Genomic DNA, 17,541 nt, shown 5'->3' on the forward strand with positions numbered 1-17,541 from the left:
CCGTGTCTCCTCCTGCCTTGTCCTCAGAATCCACGCTCTAATAGCCAAGACTTGGTCTTTTCGTAATAATCACCCTAGAATCCTGTTAGCAAGCCCGCCGTCCACAGGGTCAACTAGAAATAGACGTAGGGAAGCACCTATGACAGGTACTTTTGGCCACGTACCTTCAGCTCGATATGCTGTGTCGTCGGATTAAGTCTGATATCCTGCTTGCTCACTCCGAGAGTCTCTACCAAGTCGTCTAGCAGTTTCTTCCGGTCACCATCCACCTTTTTTATCAACACCACTTGGCGGTTTCCTCCCGACGCGAATCGTCTGTATACTGGAAGCTGTATTGAAGGTGTGCGACGAACGATGTAGGAAGCGCCAGCCAGGTCTTCTAGTGATTTCGTCGGAGGAGGCGTGGGAGCGTGGCTCACGGGTGTGTAGCTGCGAGCGGGTTTATTGGCGGCGGTGGTGGTGAGGGATCGTGATGATTGTGACCAGGAGGCGAACCGGCAGGTTGGAAGGTTGGATGAAGGGATGACTGTGGTTCTGTAGATGCTTGATTGAGAGAGGTAGTTTTGCCCTCTGCATAGGGCTCGAGAAACATGTTGATGCATCGTGGGTTGCAGAAAATGCCAACAAGAGATTGGAGTCTGTCGTTGATACAGAGGAGGACGATTTGCCAACTAGGTAGTCGTACTTTGACGCTGATAAAACGGGTTCAAGTACTATATACAAGAAGTAGCTTTGAACAAATAAACAGGGAACAAAACTTGGTCGCTGATGGTCAATTGATCTCCATGACGGGTCAAAATCGCGAATCACTTAGAAATCGGGAACTTTCACGCAGGCCTGACGTGAAGCTGTCCCAAAAATCTCACGGTCACATGACTGAGGCGCGCGTCGGGCCGGCAAATCTCCGGGTGTGCAGGGACAGCCCCCCACACCACTTTGTGTATTGGCGAAATTCACCAAAAATCTGCCCCTCCACTGGATTTGCGTGTGGGCGAGTTGCGTCTTTACCACCCTTGCCAACGAACCGAGCGATTCGCGGTCTTTTGGAGCACAAAAAGAGCTTCTCGTCTTTTGCCAAAACTCACCAGGAGGCTTAGCTCTCAAACGAACCCCTCCACAAAGAAAAACGGACTCGACCAAATTTCGCGATGGAGGATATCCTGACGGCCGTCTCGGCCGATGGTTCATCGATTATGCCCAAGTTGGCACCGCACCTTAGCAGACACCTGCTGTTCCCGCTCATTCAGTTCGAGGGCGACCAGGCCGAGGAGAAGGGCGAAGATGAAAAGGCCAAGAAGATCTTGTCGGGGAAAATCAAGCTGCTGGAGGACACCAATATGACCGACTACGTTGCGACTCTGTACTGCGAATTGCATGGCGCTTCCGACCCGCCCGCCGAATACACCAAGAAGAGACAGGATGTTTTGGCGCAGCTGGAGAAATATGAGCAGGCTACTGCTAAGATTGCCGACCTTCTGACGCAGGATGAGGTTGTTAATGGTCTTCGAAGCGACAAGGTTGCCAACTTGGAGTTTCTGAAGAACCAGCACGGAGTGAGTTGGCACCCTGCCCTGATTGCCTGCGAAATTTGTTTGAAAGAGAGAAAATAGAGGTTGCTAACGGTCCTGGAGGTTACGATGGAAATGGTCAACGCACTCTATGACTTTGGACAGTTCCAGTTCCGATGTGGTCAGTATGGCCCGGCCGCCGATATGCTGTACCAGTTCCGCGTCCTCTCCACCGACAACGACAAGGTCTCTGCCTCAACCTGGGGCAAGCTGGCTTCCGAGATTCTCTCTACAAACTGGGAGTCAGCCGTCGATGAGCTCAAGAACGTCAAGGAGGGCATCGACTCGAAGCTCTTCAACAACCCGCGCGCCCAGCTCGACCACCGAACCATGCTGGTCCACTGGTCTCTCTTCCCCCTGTTCAACTGGGAGGGTGCCCGCGAGCCCATCCTCGACATGTTCTTCTCCGCGGCCTACATCAACACCATCCAGACCTCCTGCCCGTGGATCCTGCGGTACCTGATCGCTGCCGTCATCACCGGCCGTACCCGCGCGCGAAACAGCTCTACCCAGCAGAAGCAGCTCAAGGACATTGTCCGCTACGTGCGCCAAGAAGCCTACGAGTACGCCGACCCAATCACACAGTTCGTCAACGCCCTCTACATTGCCCATGACTTCAACGCCGCCCGCGAGGCCCTCCGCCAGGCTGAGGATGTCTGCCGCAGCGACTTCTTCCTCGCCTCTTCTGCCGACGCCTTTGTCAACGCCGCCCGCCACCTCATCTGCGAGAGCTACTGCAAGATCTTTAGCCGCATGAATATTCGCGACCTCAGTGCCAAGCTAGGCCTCAACCCCGACGAGGGGGAGAAGTGGATCGTCAATCTGATCCGGGAGACTCGACTCGATGCCAAGATTGACAGCCAGGACGGCACCGTCATCATGAACCACCCTCCCAACAATGTCTACCAACAAGTCATTGAGAAGACCAAGGGCGGATTCTTCAGAACACAGGTCCTCAACGCCGCCGTTTCCAAGTAAACGACATCTCCCAGACTGTGACATGAAAGGCAGCAAAAATCGCCCACTCTACGAAATTTATACAGGCATGCCGTCGGGAGAAATAAACCGTGTTAGAAAAGGGACTGCGATTTTCTCCTCTCTCAACATCCAGGCTTCTTAAATGAAGGGGACACCTGGACAGGCATGCAAACGGTGAACAAAAAGACCAACTAGAGCAATTAGACGCGGAGGCTCTCTTTGACGATCTTCACGAAGAAAAGGGAGGATTGGCTCAATATTTTTCAACGGAAAATGGGAGGAGCGTGTGAGAGATGAAATGGCCCTGTTTTATATCATGTTTATCCCCTTGCCTTCCCCCACCCTCTTGGTGATGCGGTTTGCATTGCATGGCGTTATTAATTTTTCGGGTATTCTGGACGAATGGGTTCCGGGGCAATGGGGAAAGCAAGTAGGCGAGGACAATGGAACCAATGCGTGTTTTGATGGGTGGGAGATTTTTTAAAAAAAAAGTGAAGTGAAATAAACATGATTTGTTGAAACTACTGCTTCCCCCTTTGCGACTGTGACGTGATTTGTGGCGAATGGACTTGGATCCTGATCAGCCTTGGTGGTGTATCTTTTCAATATTCTGACACTAGGGCTATATTACTAGGCATGAATGTACTTTTCATCTACACCTCATCAAACTCATCAACTCATTGAACATGCCCTCTTTGTCGCGTCTTCATGGCTTGACCGCCATGTATCTGCGCCGAAGCCTTTCCAGCTTGTACCGCTGCCAATTGCGCTGATATTCCTAAATATCTCCGTCTCGTACAGCTAGCCAGACCTGGCCTTTCAATGCTTCAATTGCACTGTCCCGCATCCACCATACGTCACCACCTGGAGCATGGGGCGTGACCTGTTCTCCTATCGTCTCTTGAGAGTCACCAGGTCTAACAGTAGCTTGGCTATCGTGAACGCTGGGAGCAGCAGATTTAAGTAGCCTTTCTCGAGCGGCTCCCCATTCAAAGAGAAGCCTTGCACCCTCTAGACGTTCTCGGTCACCACCCTGCAAGATACCTCTCTCCATCTCCATTCGAGCATCTACGGCAGACCCCGCGTCTTGTTCCTTCTCGTTGCTCTCCATGAGGGCTGCGCGTTCTGCGTAGCTTACGCTTCGGAGTTTGCCTAAACCAAAGATCCACTCAAGTGGGTTGTTTCCCTTGCCGTCGCTGCCCAAAGTTCGCAGCGTGGATGTAAAAGCCCCTTCAGATGGTGGGCGCCGCTGTAGGTATATGCTCTGCGTCTGAGCAAACGCTTGTCTTAGCTCGTCGTTGGAAAAGTCGAGCTCAATGTCCCAGAATCGAGGTCCACAAGACGTCGATAAACTAGAAATCTGATCTAGGGGAGGTAGGAGGCAAGGCGTTGTACGATATAGAATATGCTCAGAGGAAGAATCTTGCTTCTTCTTGATCTGTACAGACACCGATACTGGCTGCCCAGTCAGGACATCCTTCGCGACCAAGCAACGCTGCTCCGTCGCCAAAACCCAAAAGTGGCGGAAGGCTTGGAGATGTGATCTATTGTCCATTACGTTGGATGGAAAGATAGGATAAAACGATATCAACAAGGCAGCAATTGCCTTGTTGCTGGAACCAAATGTCACCGTCCCGCACCCTAGAAAAAGTGATCCAATGGCCAAGTGAGCAGCAAGATGCGATCCATATGGGATATCTGGGTTATCCCTGCCGTGTAGAGAGCGCAGTCGTCTCAGAACCAAAATGTCCCCAGTGCCTGCCATAACAATGGAACAAGATAAGGCGAGAATGTCCTGGCACATTCTAGCATTTGACCTCGCGAGTTCTTCATCATACAAAGGTGCAGCATCTGGATGAGACCGTGGGGTAGCTTCGATGTTCGAGATGCGAATGAATTGATCAAGGTAGTGTAGGAGCAGATCGCGAGCCCTGGTGGAAGCACTTCCCGAAAATCGAAGGGCAATTGAAAAGCAAATCCCAGTCAGTATACTAAAGAATGGGAGATCTGTCGAGCGCAGCTTGGTCGTGCCTAGCAATTTGTATCTGGCGCGATATGGAAGAGGGAGGCTATCGCGGACCCATGTAAGTGTAGGCTCGATCTTGGACCATAGAATAAGATTTTTGGTCACGGCACGGAGGAGCAGGATATCCGGCCGCACATAATCGAACTGTAAAACAGAGTCTGGAACATCAATCTTTCGGGCCACGATTTGATCTTCAGACTTCATAAATATGAGGGCAATAGCCATAACAGCGCCAGCTGAAGCTCTGTCCAGAATGTGAACAATCTCAACATTCTTGGTTGCTGTAGCATGAGCAATAAGTTTCTCCGTGAGCTTCATGTCTTGGAGACCCTTCAGATCCCCGCCCTTGCCCAAGTTGATGAGGCCTAAGGCGAAGCCAGCAGCAAGGCGATAGCATTCGCTCCTGAGAGGCTCCTCTTCGTCCTCTTCGTCAATGTGCTCTATTTCTGACAGCATAATTTCACTCATTCGTCGGTGCTGGCTATTGCAGTACAGAAGGCCAATGCCCATAATCCCAGAGGTTTGCGTCAGAGGGGATAAATTCAGCTCTGCAGCGCCACGAGGGAGCATACGCGTTGCATGGACCGACAGTAATCGTGTGATGAGAGAGTCCATGGTGCCCATGTAGGATGCCGCCAAACCCAGAAGCAATCCAATAGATGTCATCGTGTGTTTGGGCGTGAGATATTTGAATGCAACCCATTTCGCCACTCCCTTCAAATGCCCATTCAAGCCAAGGGCCAAGAGAAATCCGGCGTGCCTATTACTTAGCTCCTGCGTCGGTTTATTGTACAAGATCCAAGACGTATCGATCCCTTTGGCCTGGGGCGAGATTGCTAAACCCGCAGCAACGCCTTGGTGGAAGAACCCCCAGCAAACCTTCTCCTCGGTGAATAGTGACTTATCAACCCCAACAGTGACATTCGTTGGCTTAACTATACAATTCAAGTTAAAGCCGCCAATGTGAAACTTTTGAGTGATGAGAGGGAATCGTAAACTATAATATAATAGTGCGCGACCGGCTGGGATTGCCAGTGTACCCGTTGCTATTCTTGAAACAAGTTCTTTCTGTTTCTCCAGGTACTCGCTCTCCGGCCAACTAGGATCAGGATTCAGACGAACCACCCTGGCCTTGTGAGTTGATAATAGATGTTGAGCTTCGTTGAGACGGCGGTCGTCCTTGAAAAGAGCTCGTATCACCGCCTGACGTTCTGTACCTTCACCTTCGTCATAGTCCGTGTTATTTGCCTCTTCTACGGACTGACATAGCATTTTGAAATCCCATGCAGCCATATGGGTTGGTGCTAAAATGTTCGCCACGGATTGTCGAGGTCGTCTACTCGGCTTGACAATGAGGCTAATGTCGCCCCTCCGTACTAGATCCAGGAGATGATGAGGCCACTGCGAAGGTGGATGTGGCTGGCATAAGGATATCGCATCTTGAAGAGGTGCTAATACAGCTTCAGGGAGTGTTTCAAGGATGTAGTTCGTAAAGCCACAATCCTGCATAGCCTCAACCATCTCAACAGCTGTTGACTTTGGCCTGATAATCTTGAAGAAGCGTTTGAACATCAGTGTTCGGGTAGCAATAGCGTCCCATCTCTTATCCTGTAGTTTTTCAGCCTCGGAGACTCGTGAGCTGGCGTAGTATATGTCGGCAGGCGTCATGCAAGGCTTTCCACGAACTCCGGATAGTCGGGATTGGATCCATTCCAAAATGTCTGGTCGAACCGGAGGCTGTGGTATGGCTGGTCTCAGATTAAGTTCTGATAAAGTGTTTGTATTAGTCCTTGAGGTTACCACAAATTTGGCTGTCACTTACCCAAATCATGACGCGTATCGACATCCTCCTGGATACCTAGCTCGTAAATTGTGACGAAAGTTTGCCATTTGAGCCATCTAGCGAGTTGGCAAAGCAACACTCTTAAGTCAGTTCTGCCTGGAGAAACATATTCAGGTGTTGTGATATCTAATTTCTGTTCGTCAAGGAGGAGGTGGAGTGCCATAAAGATGTCCACGGCTACCTTACGTCTGGTAGCAGACGACCTGGCAAGAGACACGGGCATATACCCTTGGCGACCCATGGCTGCCTCACCCAGAGGAGAGCTTAGGTATTCCTTCGACAAGGCAATGTGGCGCGTAAGAAATTTAGAGCTTAGGAGAGCGTCGCTTTGGGCCGATGCATTATCGGCTGTCTCTTCTTCCAAGGCCCATTGCCAGCCCTGATTCATCATCCAGGTTGGGCAGCCCAGCGAATTTGTAGTTTCTCCCAGCTCTAGAGCTCTCCAGTCCTCTGACTCTCGAATAGCACCAAAAGATCCAGACAAAGGCCTTCTTTTTCGAACAGGTAACTGAGCGGTTTTGAACGGAGAGTCGTCTTCACGACCAAGATTAAGAAAAGTACTCAGAAGGAGAACTGTTGTTGCAGACCACTCGACATTAGGTAGATTATCCTGGTGATTCTGTAGCCATTGTGTCATATGAAGCCAGCCTGCATGAAGGCGGCCGCCAAGAGCATCCGGCAGCACACTTTTGCAAATGTCTAGGACTTTTTTGACTTGCGGGCAACTTGGCTGAAGTTGGATTCTGAGTTGATGAAGCCGACCATGTGTGTCAACTACATCAACGACACCGCAATTCCGCGGATGACGAATGCCAACTATTCCCCCACTAGTTAGGTCCATGACCTCTGACTTTCGTTGCTTGACATCTCTATCGGCAACTCTGCCCCGATATTGGATGTTTCTGGTATCGTCGACAAACAGCAGGGAGAGCGATATTTTCGTCAGTTCAATCCAAGGAGCCTGAGCGGTCAGTTCGTGCTGTCCATCATCGGAGTCGGAAAGGACGAGGATCACGGATAAGTCACCATCAACAAGTTTCGACGAGTCCACAACGCTTTGAACCTTCCACTGTGTTCCAGGTGATATCGAGACGATTGAGTACCTGGACTGGTCCTTTCCGGATGCAGTGGTAGCAAGATCTGACTTTTCCTGAGCTTTTACATGCAACGTCATCATCTGAAGCCGTTTCTCTAGGGGCTCCTGGATGCCTATGAGCAATTGGGTACGTCCTTGCTCATCTACAGCGAAGGGTGGAGCCGTGACAATGAACACTTTGGTTTGACATCTCGCAGGTAGAGTCGATGTTGAATATCGGACATTGGAGCTATCTAGAGCGATAGTTTGAATCTTGGTGAACCGGATCTCGTTCTGTAATCCATCGAAGTCATGGTCATCAAGCCCCATGTTGTGCAAACCTTCATCCAACGTCGCGGCGAGCGGAGCCTCAAGCAAGCTCCCTAGACTGGGATGAATGTGGTGGAAACTGGAGCTAGAGCGTCCGTGGTGGCCGTTATGCGATTCGATTCTCTTGGAGGCTCCCGTACTGGAAGTGAGAGGCTGATCAGCAAAAACTGATCTTTCATGCGAAGCGGACAGGTCTGCTCGCGCAAGCATGGAGCTTAAACGACGAGAGCTTCTTCGGGTGACACCAGCTCCTTCGTTATCTTGTTGCTCGAGAGAGGACACCAAATCCAACGGCTTCTCAGCTTTTTCGCTCTTCCGTTGACGCTTGCCTGGGAGGGGCGCACCAAAGCTCTCCCGATAATTCTGTTGAACTGGTGTCGAAGTTCCGCTTGTGAAGCCTTGAGGTGGCATCGAGCTCCTGCGTCTGGAAGTCCTGTTTTTTGCCTTCTTCTGCTGTCCAATAAATGGATCTTCATGCTCGAGATACTTCAAGCGCCAAACAGTGTAAGATCCGTTTTCTCTATTTATAGTAACGGCTAGTATTAAAGGGGCATCAAAGGCCCTGCAATCACTTCCCGGCAAGTTGATTTGTTCTATGTGAAGGATTTCCTCGGCCGGGTCAAGAAAGGCCGGCTTTTTGGACTTGTTCTGGCGTGCGGGACGGCGGCTGTAAGGTTCAGGCTCACCGACAACCAGCCCAATATCAGACAATGGATCCATGAGCGAGACGAGGCGTGGCCAGTGCGACAACTGTTGCTGCTCTGAAGGCATGTCCCACATAGTTTCCAGTGTGGAACTTGGGCCAAAATGCAGAGATTTGGGCTTCCCCATCCCTTCAACCGAGAAGGCAGTTTGCTGTGAGCTGTTGAGTGCCGTCAGCTGTGATGATACAAAGGAGTTTGGAGGAACTCGTGGAAATTTGAGCGCAATTGGGGCAAGATTCTCCGCCTTGTGCTTTCTTTGAATAACGACTCCAATAGGCCCTGCGCAAGCGGATTCGACTTCAAATGGCATGTGGATGACGTGGCTGGTGCCCGAGAGGAAGAAGATGTGTGCCTGCGTCTTGAGAAATACGACCAATGCCTTGTCCAATTTTGGCGCGGCGAGAGTTGCTGCTTTGGTTGGAGGGCCATTATTATGATTCTCATTGTGTAGGGCATCCTCAGAAGTCGCAAAGTACGCTAAAAGGGCTTGTGTAATGGGTTCTTTCTCGAGTCCAAATTTGAAGGTTTTTCTGAATATGCCCCCTCGGCACCAGACGACGCAATCTTGTGTGGTCAAAAGCTCGTCCTCCTGTGCCTCGTCGCCCTTGTCATCCGAGGTGATTTCCCAGTTGTATGCCGAAGGAGGCGGACTTTGGGGAAGCAATTGTTCTTCGATGGCGTGACGCAGCCCTGACGGGTGATGCAGGCCCAGGGACCTTACCGACGCCATGATGATAAGGTTGGAGGAGATCCATGGGCGAGCCAAGGGCGGACAAACGGCAGAAAGCAGGTAGTTGAACTGCGCAAGAAGCTCCGTAGGCTCACGTACTTGCTCGCCTCGAACCTATGCATTCGTCGAGCGGCGAATTCGTCCTTCCCAGGTCTCAGAGTCGTCCAATGTCGTCAAGCGCTGGTGGCCAGGCCAGCGTGGGATCGCGGTTGGACGCGTCGAGTGTGATAAGATAAGAAGCACTGGTCTTTAGCGGTTGACTCCTGCACCACAGTGCGTCTGCATGTGGGCAGCGGTGGGAGCTGGCGCCTGAGCTAGCATTGACCAGGTCCTTGGTTCCCCCTCGCCTTAGCCCAACCATGCAAACTTGGCGTTCCAGATGCGGCATGAGCTCGTGACGTCGTTGCAGGAGAAGCACGGCTGCTTCAGCCTTCAACAGTCTAGACACACCGACCAACCGCTCCCCGTTGCACAACACTATTGCTGTCCCAGCGACATCTGGAGCTTCCCAGAACTGCCCTGTCACCACCACACTTATTATCCGTAGGAATTGCCTTTTGTTTAGCTCGCTCTCAAGCTCTACAAGAACGGACGATGACTGCGAGGCTGTCAGTACAATGACTGACCAGTCCGATCGAGCTGCTGGAAGGCTGGGACCCGAACCGCAGGACACTCCCGACACTGCGCCCGACGATGAAGCTGTTAACGACCCGGCGACCCCTGTAACTGATGGCCGTGGCGAGCTCGTAAGTCTAGAGGGAAATGAGCCATGCGCCGCTTCCGCTGGCCAAGGACGTGGAGATGACGACAGTGAAGGGGAGCAGCCAGAAGAGGAAGAGGAAGAAGAAGAGGATGAGGATGACGACGATGAGGATGACGAAGACGACGAAGATGAAGAGCCGCGTCTCAAATATGCTCGCCTGACCCAGAGCTTGAGTGGCTTGTATCGTAATGGCGATGCGACGAGCGCATTTCTGGTCGGAGGAGACAAAATGGTACGATTGTTCCCTTCGCTCGCACCTATGATCTCCTCATTGCACTGTACTAACTTTGACCTAGATCATTGGGACTCACAACGGTAATATCGTATGCTTGCTCTTCAAACTCGTTACGGCAAAGGCCATCCCTAACGCTACCCCCAGAATGTCATTCAACTGCCTACTCTACAGCCTCTTCGAATCTACCACGCCCACTCTGCATCTGTTACCAGCATCTCGATATCTCCATACCCCCCTCCGCTGCCACACGACCGCATAGAAACCCCAGCACGGCCTCAGCAGCCCCAACCCCAACCAAGTCCGCGGCCAGATGCGTCTCCTGCCGGGGCGTCTAGGAGACCAAAAGAACCACCACAACTGCCAAGAATACCCTCCAACGATATCTACATCTCCACCTCATCTATGGATGGCAATGTTTGTGTTCAGTCGCTTCTAGACATGAAGGACGTTCATCTACGAAACTTCGCCCGACCCGTCCAAGCTGTTGCGCTCTCCCCAGAGTTCAAATCTGACCGTACATATCTATCCGGCGGTTTGGCTGGCCAACTCATCCTAACGGTAGGCGGTGGCCAAGGGAGAAGTACTTCCACAACGACCGGAACGGCTGTCGCGGCTGCATCTGGCTGGCTAGGCACCATGGGCTTAGGGACAAGCACTGGCAAAGACACGGTTCTGCACTCGGGAGAAGGTACTATAAGCAGCATTAAATGGTCACTTTCTGGAAAGTATGTGGCTTGGTTAAACGAATTTGGGATCAAGTTTATGCGCTCCAAGCTTCACCTTGAAAGTGCTGAAGCCGAGGGAGCATGGCATCGGATCGGACACTGTGATCGACCACAAACAGAGGAGTGGGATACCATGGCGAGCGTGTGGAAAGGTCGACTAGAATGGATCGATGAGCAAGCCATTGAGACTGATGAGTCTCGGTTTTCAGGAGACGGTGCTGTCAACCTCGTAACCCCGACTCCCAAAAAGACTGTTGAAAGGCTCCTTGTCGGCTGGGGCTCGACTATTTGGATTATTCACGTCCATCATGGGGCTACTAGTGGTGGAAGACACGGTCGCGATAAGCCGTTTGGTCGAGCAGAAGTCGCCAAGATGTAAGTGTATCCGAAACCCTAATGCCGGGTGAATTGGTCACCTCTCTAACAAAATGGAAGCCTGCGGATGGACTGCATTATCTCAGGAATCTCCCTATACACTCAGAGTACTTTGCTTGTTCTTGCATTCTGTCCAACAGACGATGAAGATGACGATGATGACACACCAGAAAAAGCTATTCGGGGCCACAGATCAAATATATCTGCAGGATCTGCAGGAAGTGAACCGTCTGGAGGCAAAAGACGTCGCCAAAACAACCAACCTCCCGAGTTAAGGCTTATCGATCTTGATTCTCAGATGGAAGTAGATAAAGATCGGCTTGGCGTGAGCAGGTTTGAGCGCCTCGGCCCGGCAGACTATCACCTCGGCCTTCTTCCAGCTCAAGCAGCAGCCACCGCAGTCGCATCTAAAGGCGCATTAGAAGCTCTTGCTGGTCTCGGCAACGACATGTGGAATGCTGCAATTAATCCAAAGTCGCTTTTTAGTTCTGGTGCTAGTATAATAAGCAAGGATAGCGGAGAGGACACCGCCTCCGTCTCGAAGACGCTCAGTGCGACAGGAACACTTCGAAGGGGGCAGGTCAAGGGCTCAGGTCCCGTCACTATTCACCCAAGTTTGACCAAGCCGGGCATCAAGATATTCATACACAGTCCGTATGACTGTATTCTTGGTACCAAAAGAGATCTGGCGGACCACTTGGCCTGGCTCGTTGAGCACGAACAGTTCCATTTGGCATGGGAGCTGTTGGATGAAAACCCTGAAATTATCGCGACAACACCAGAGAGGCCCGGTGACGTACCACCGGCAACTCCATCAAAAGGCCAGGCCGCTGTAGACGAGTTCTTCGATGGTGACTCGGTCGTGGAGTCCACCCAGCAGGACATTCACTCCCACTCCGTTCGGGAGAAGAGACGCATTGGAGAGCTGTGGATTCAGCAGTTGATAGAGAACGGCAACTGGCGACGAGCAGGAGAAGTTTGCGCCAAGGTGCTTGCTACTCCAGGCAGGTGGGAGAAATGGGTGTGGACATTTGTAGGCGCCAAACACTTTGACGAAATTACACCGCATATTCCATCGCAGACAATGCATCCCCCTCTCCCAACCACAATATATGAGGTAGTTCTGGGACATTACATCCAGAACGATAAACCTCGGTTTCGAGAACTGTTGGATCAATGGTCAACAGATTTGTTTGACGTCAGAGCCATCACCACAGCTTTGGAAAATCAACTCAAATTTAGGGATGTGCAAGAGGATAGCATCGAAGACGGAGAGAAGGGTAGGGACTGGCTGATTGTCATGGAAAGCCTGGCGCGGCTCTATGAAGCCGGCGGGCGACATCGGGAGGCCTTGAAGTTTTATATCAAGCTTCACGACGCTGACTCCGTTTTCCGTCTTATTCGTGACCGCCATCTCGCCGAGGCCGTTGCTGATGATATTCCGGGTTTTATTGGCTTGAGAGTATCTAGGGAAAGAATGAAGCAAATGACCGAACAAAACCTTGTCGAAGCGACTTCGGAGGCCATCACCTTGCTTGTAGACGAGGCACAGCATGGACTTGTTCGTCCTGATGTCGTTGTCGAGCAGTTGGAGGCTAAAAAGCTGTATTTATATCTCTTTTTTTACCTCAAAGGCCTGTGGCGAGGACAGGGCATCAGAGAACACTCTGCCGATAATATTGATCGACTAGTTATGGATAGTCAATCCTTGGTGGACAGCTATGCCGACTTGGCAGTCCACTTGTTTGCAACATACGATAGACCACTCTTGATGGAGTTCCTCAAATCATCTATATCCTATACTTTTGAAAAGGTAAGTTGAGGACCTGTGGCGGGTTATTTTCAGTGAAAGATGGCTGACGAGATGCAGGCTGTGCAAGAATGCGAGGCATGTTCATATCATGATGAACTTGTGTATCTATACTCCAAGACGGGCCAAATGAAACGAGCTCTGTACCTTATTATCGATCGTCTGAAGAACGTGCAGAAAGCGATCGAGTTTGCCAAAGAGCAGGACGATCCAGACCTGTGGAATGACCTTCTTGATTATAGTATGGACAAGCCAAGTTTCATTCGCGCCTTGCTGGAGCAGGTCGGCACTGCCATAAACCCCATTACGCTGGTGAGAAGGATACCCGAGGGCCTTGAGATTCAGGGTCTGAGAGAAGGCCTGACACACATGATGAAAGAACATGAGCTGCAGCACAGCATTAGCTCAGGGGTGGCTCAAGTTTTACGAAGCGAGCTTGCTGCAGCACAAAATGACCTGAGGTCGGGCCAACAAAAGGGAATCAAATTTGAGGTGGTACAGCCAGGTACAGCCAAATCTCCAAACATGTCCAGCAAAGGCCAGGTCGGAACGGACAAAAATGTTGGTGACAAGTCAGACAACGGGACTTTGCAACACCGCCATACGGCACCACAACCTGGACGCTGTGCGAGCTGCCACGAGCCATTCACCGAGTTTGAGATGGAGACGATACTTGGATTTGCTTGCGGTCATGTGTTTCATGTCAGCCACTTGCTAGAGCTTCTTCACAAGGGAAAAAAAGCGGACATTGATCTCGGTGGAGCAGGCAGTGAAAATGGGCGGTACTCGATCGGCATGAAGGTTATGAGAGCCAGGCTATTACGTGACAAGGTTAGAGAGGGCTGCCCGATTTGTCATTGAGAGCTTATATCCATTGCGCAGGGTGCCGCGGGTAACACGCTGTGAGGCACTTTCGACCCGTGGTTTGTTCCCTTTTTTTCTTTTCCTCCTTTTTTGTGGAGGATACATACCATCATTAGCGACTCTCATTCTGATCTTCCTTTGTCATGAAATTTGTCTTGAGAGGCTTGTATTTTAGGGCGGCGGTTCCCCTTCTCATTGTTCTTTGGAGTCAAGATGAGTCATTCGGCTTTGATACCAACTTTACGGCCTGTCTGGCCTGTAAAGCGTAAATAGCGTACATAGACGGGATTCGGGAGAAGACGGGCATTGTAATTCTGAACCATTGATTGTATTCGGATGCTTGCATAAGAAGCTCTATGTCTAACTATAGACCATTATTACGTATGCCATATCATATCGACATTGATCAAAAATGCAATACAAAGAATCCTGGTATGTCCCTATTTTGGCCTGATTTGACCGAAACGCATGAAAATAACAAAAAGCAAGCCACGCATAAATTGCAACCTTTGCCTCGACGCCAACAACTTCAAACAACTCCGACTAAAGCGCCATGGCCATGGCGAGGATGAGAGCTCCCCAAGCCACGCTGGGGAGGGCCTTGATATCAGCAGCTGCAGCCGCAAGGGCAGAGCTAGTTATCGCCGGGGCTCCGGTACTGGATGGCTGAGTCACGGTGCTGGAAGAATTGGTAATGTCAATGGTACGTTGGTTTGGAGATTCCGTCTCGGTTGACATGGCGGCCTCGGTGCTCTCGGCGCCAGCGGAAGCTGGAGCAGAGGCTGGGACGGAGAAGCGAGTTGGAAGGGGGACAATGGGGACAACAGACTGAACGGCATCGTTGGTCTCGACGGGGCTGCTGGTCTCGGTGGCGGCAGCATCAACGGAAGCAGCTTGAGGGGGAGCCGAACCAGGAGCTGGAGCTGGAGCTGGAGCTGGAGCCGAACCGGGAGCTGGAGCTGGAGCTGGAACTGGAGCGGCAGCAGAAGCACGACTCAAGCCAAGATCCGAGCTGGGGGCGGACGTAGGGCCTGAAGCAGGAGCTGATGTCATGACAGAGACCTGGCACTGTGTGTTGACGACGACGGAGCAGAAGTTCATAGAGACGAGGAGAGCGCCTTTTGACTCTGTTAGAATATCGACTCGGGAGGAGGAAAAAAAGCATGCTGTCGCATATCATCCTGACTTACCATTTTCGGTGGCTGTTCCAATGGGTTTCGGCTCAAGAGTCTTGGTGACCTGGCCGTTGGCTACTACTCGCTGTCAGCATCCCTCGCCTTTTCATATCCGAGACTTTGCGCAGGGTAAAAGACTTACCACCCGACTCGGCGACAGCACCAGTTACAAAGACGCCCAAAGCGGCAACGAGGCCGGCTAAAACGTTCATCTTGGGGCCAGGCATTATGACTAGTGTTTTTTTTTTTTCTCTTTTTCGCGAAAACTAGTCCTCGAGACGAAATAACACAGTTTCTGACCTGTAGTTTTTGTTTGTGAAGATGAAGAGATGGCCTTTATCCGTGTGAGAAGATTTGCTACGCAGGAGAAGAGGAAAGACAAGAAAATTGATGTGAGATGTTTCTGCTAGATGAAGAACATTGAATGAAGGAGGGGTTATAGCCCGTCTTAATAAATGCTGGGAAGGGAGCCTTGAAGCGAGGGTGAAGGCGAGGGAGGAGATGAGACGACGCTGTGGTTGGGCATTCTAGGGGTCGATATCCAGGGATGTTGATGGAAATGTAGAATCGAGCTTATTTTATGGGTTCTTTTGCATTTTATTTTCTTTTACATACCTTGATTATCGTGCGTGAAGGTGGTGGTGGTTAGGGGGTTGTCAAGGGAGTCAAGGGAGACAAGGTTGTGGATGCGATGCGATGATGGTGAAGAAGGGAGGAAGATGGTGCTGGCTTTCGGCTGCAGACAGAAGCCGCCGTCTTTGCAACATTGGTGCCTGTTTGTCTGTTTGATGTTGCCAGCTGCAGAGGTCTGTTCCGTGGCATATTGCAGCTGGCAGACTTGGTGGAATGGTCGCGATGAGCAAGTGCCCTTGTCACTGGTCAGTTTATGTTACGACATATGAACGGGACGTGAGCTGTTGCGAGTGACGACATGGCTGCCCGCATGGTAAAGTTACACTGCGCGTTGGAGCACGTGGACGGTGATGGACAGTGACTAGCATGTATAGTTAAGAATAAATAGACTTCCTGCAGGCACTCGAGACCAATTGTCTCGTTACTATGGCATACTATGGCATACTATGCGTGGCGAGATGTGAGACAGGGTGGATTGGGTTCGATAGCGGCATCTGCCAATTCACCCTTGGGAATGACGGTTATATGTTCCAACAGGGAGTAGAGTGACTGCAAGGTTGAAGGCTGCTCAATTCAAGTATCGCGACCAGAGTTGGGCTGAGATGTGGAATTGCAAGCTGTCAATGACAGGAGCTCAGCAAGAATGCGTGTCACTACCATCAACTACCTGGGTTCACGGTACGAGACAAGGTCGATTTTGGAACACAATGCACTCAATGTCATTTATTGGTTTAACGTTGCTTGCGCTTCTGGGTCTATTGTTTATAGTTTGACCATCTTTCCTTTCGGGTGGCTGGGGCATACGACCATGACTGCGCCCACGTCCGAGGTGTTGTGATGGACCTGACACTATATTTTTGGTGAATTGCCTTGGATCTAGGTACTGGGTATCTTGGGCATATACTTTCAGCACTCTTTTTCACCTTGCTCAATGGCTGGTGTCTAACCAAGTTGCATGGAGGCACCTTGTCGTGAACGGCATGGCCATGATACTGTTTGGTGCCATGTTATCCCACTCTCTGTATACCTGGAAGAACCAACTAGAACTATAATTTGCAATTGAACATGGGAACAGCATCTCACAGAGAGGTCATAATTGGCACATCATCATGTCTAGACTGTGTTTTTGGGCCATCGTCCCGATGTCTAGGGTAGTCGTTGTGGGTGCAAATTTGGGCAAAAATTTGCGCCTCAGAGTAAACTCTGCAAAGTACACACAACACCGAGACAGTAAGAGCGGCCATCCTCACATTTCTCAAACGTAAACTCTTCTCGGATCAAAAAAAAAAACCCCTTTCAACAGGGGGCCAGTCCTCCAAGCACGACTGCGTGGACGCAATATTCCACGCAAAATCCCACATCAACAGTTTGTCCACGAAACACTGTAAAAACAAAAAAAGAAAATCCCCAACAACGAGAACTGTAAATGGACGAACGGGGAATCGAACCCCGAACCACTCCCAAATAACTCGGTGAATAAACCTTGCTAAGGGAGTATTATACCATTAAACCATCCGCCCAATCAGATGTTTCCTCATGGTCCATAATCAAATCAAATTCTTTCCCTCCAGGGAAAAGGAAGCCAAAAAAAAGCTCTCCGAACACAAACGGATAGAGCAAAAAGAGAGGTATAATGGTGGAATCAAACCACCTACGATGGACGAACGGGGAATCGAACCCCGGACCACTCCCAATAATCCAGTAATT

The 17,541-nt window shown here is 50.8% G+C and overlaps 5 protein-coding genes across 5 annotated transcripts; 2 read left to right on the top strand and 3 right to left on the bottom strand.

The window, feature by feature from the left end:
* Positions 1-23: 23 nt before the first annotated feature.
* On the bottom strand, positions 24-602 carry MAA_04654 (ribosomal protein L49/IMG2; the record flags this gene model as incomplete). The annotated part of the gene is made up of 2 exons (XM_007822750.2): positions 24-74; positions 165-602. 2 exons carry the CDS (start codon positions 600-602, stop codon positions 24-26), a joined length of 489 nt encoding a protein of 162 aa, XP_007820941.2.
* Positions 603-1,148: 546 nt separating this feature from the next.
* Positions 1,149-2,546, top strand: MAA_04653 (eukaryotic translation initiation factor 3 subunit 6; the record flags this gene model as incomplete). The annotated part of the gene is made up of 2 exons (XM_007822749.1): positions 1,149-1,553; positions 1,632-2,546. The coding sequence occupies 2 exons, from the start codon at positions 1,149-1,151 to the stop codon at positions 2,544-2,546; spliced, it is 1,320 nt and encodes a 439-aa protein (XP_007820940.1).
* Positions 2,547-3,324: 778 nt separating this feature from the next.
* MAA_04652 (uncharacterized protein) lies at positions 3,325-9,254 on the bottom strand (the record flags this gene model as incomplete). Its single annotated transcript, XM_007822748.1, has 2 exons — positions 3,325-6,338; positions 6,395-9,254. The coding sequence occupies 2 exons, from the start codon at positions 9,252-9,254 to the stop codon at positions 3,325-3,327; spliced, it is 5,874 nt and encodes a 1,957-aa protein (XP_007820939.1).
* A 617-nt stretch (positions 9,255-9,871) lies between these two features.
* MAA_04651 (vacuolar sorting protein) lies at positions 9,872-14,023 on the top strand (the record flags this gene model as incomplete). Its single annotated transcript, XM_007822747.2, has 5 exons — positions 9,872-10,249; positions 10,314-10,340; positions 10,397-11,352; positions 11,413-13,165; positions 13,223-14,023. The coding sequence occupies 5 exons, from the start codon at positions 9,872-9,874 to the stop codon at positions 14,021-14,023; spliced, it is 3,915 nt and encodes a 1,304-aa protein (XP_007820938.2).
* A 546-nt stretch (positions 14,024-14,569) lies between these two features.
* On the bottom strand, positions 14,570-15,428 carry MAA_04650 (uncharacterized protein; the record flags this gene model as incomplete). The annotated part of the gene is made up of 3 exons (XM_007822746.2): positions 14,570-15,144; positions 15,217-15,279; positions 15,344-15,428. The coding sequence occupies 3 exons, from the start codon at positions 15,426-15,428 to the stop codon at positions 14,570-14,572; spliced, it is 723 nt and encodes a 240-aa protein (XP_007820937.2).
* Between the last annotated feature and the right edge of the window lie 2,113 nt (positions 15,429-17,541).

This window comes from Metarhizium robertsii (genome assembly GCF_000187425.2).
Source record: "Metarhizium robertsii ARSEF 23 chromosome Unknown MAA_Scf_1, whole genome shotgun sequence".
In the NCBI taxonomy this organism is placed as follows: Eukaryota; Fungi; Ascomycota; class Sordariomycetes; order Hypocreales; family Clavicipitaceae; genus Metarhizium; species Metarhizium robertsii.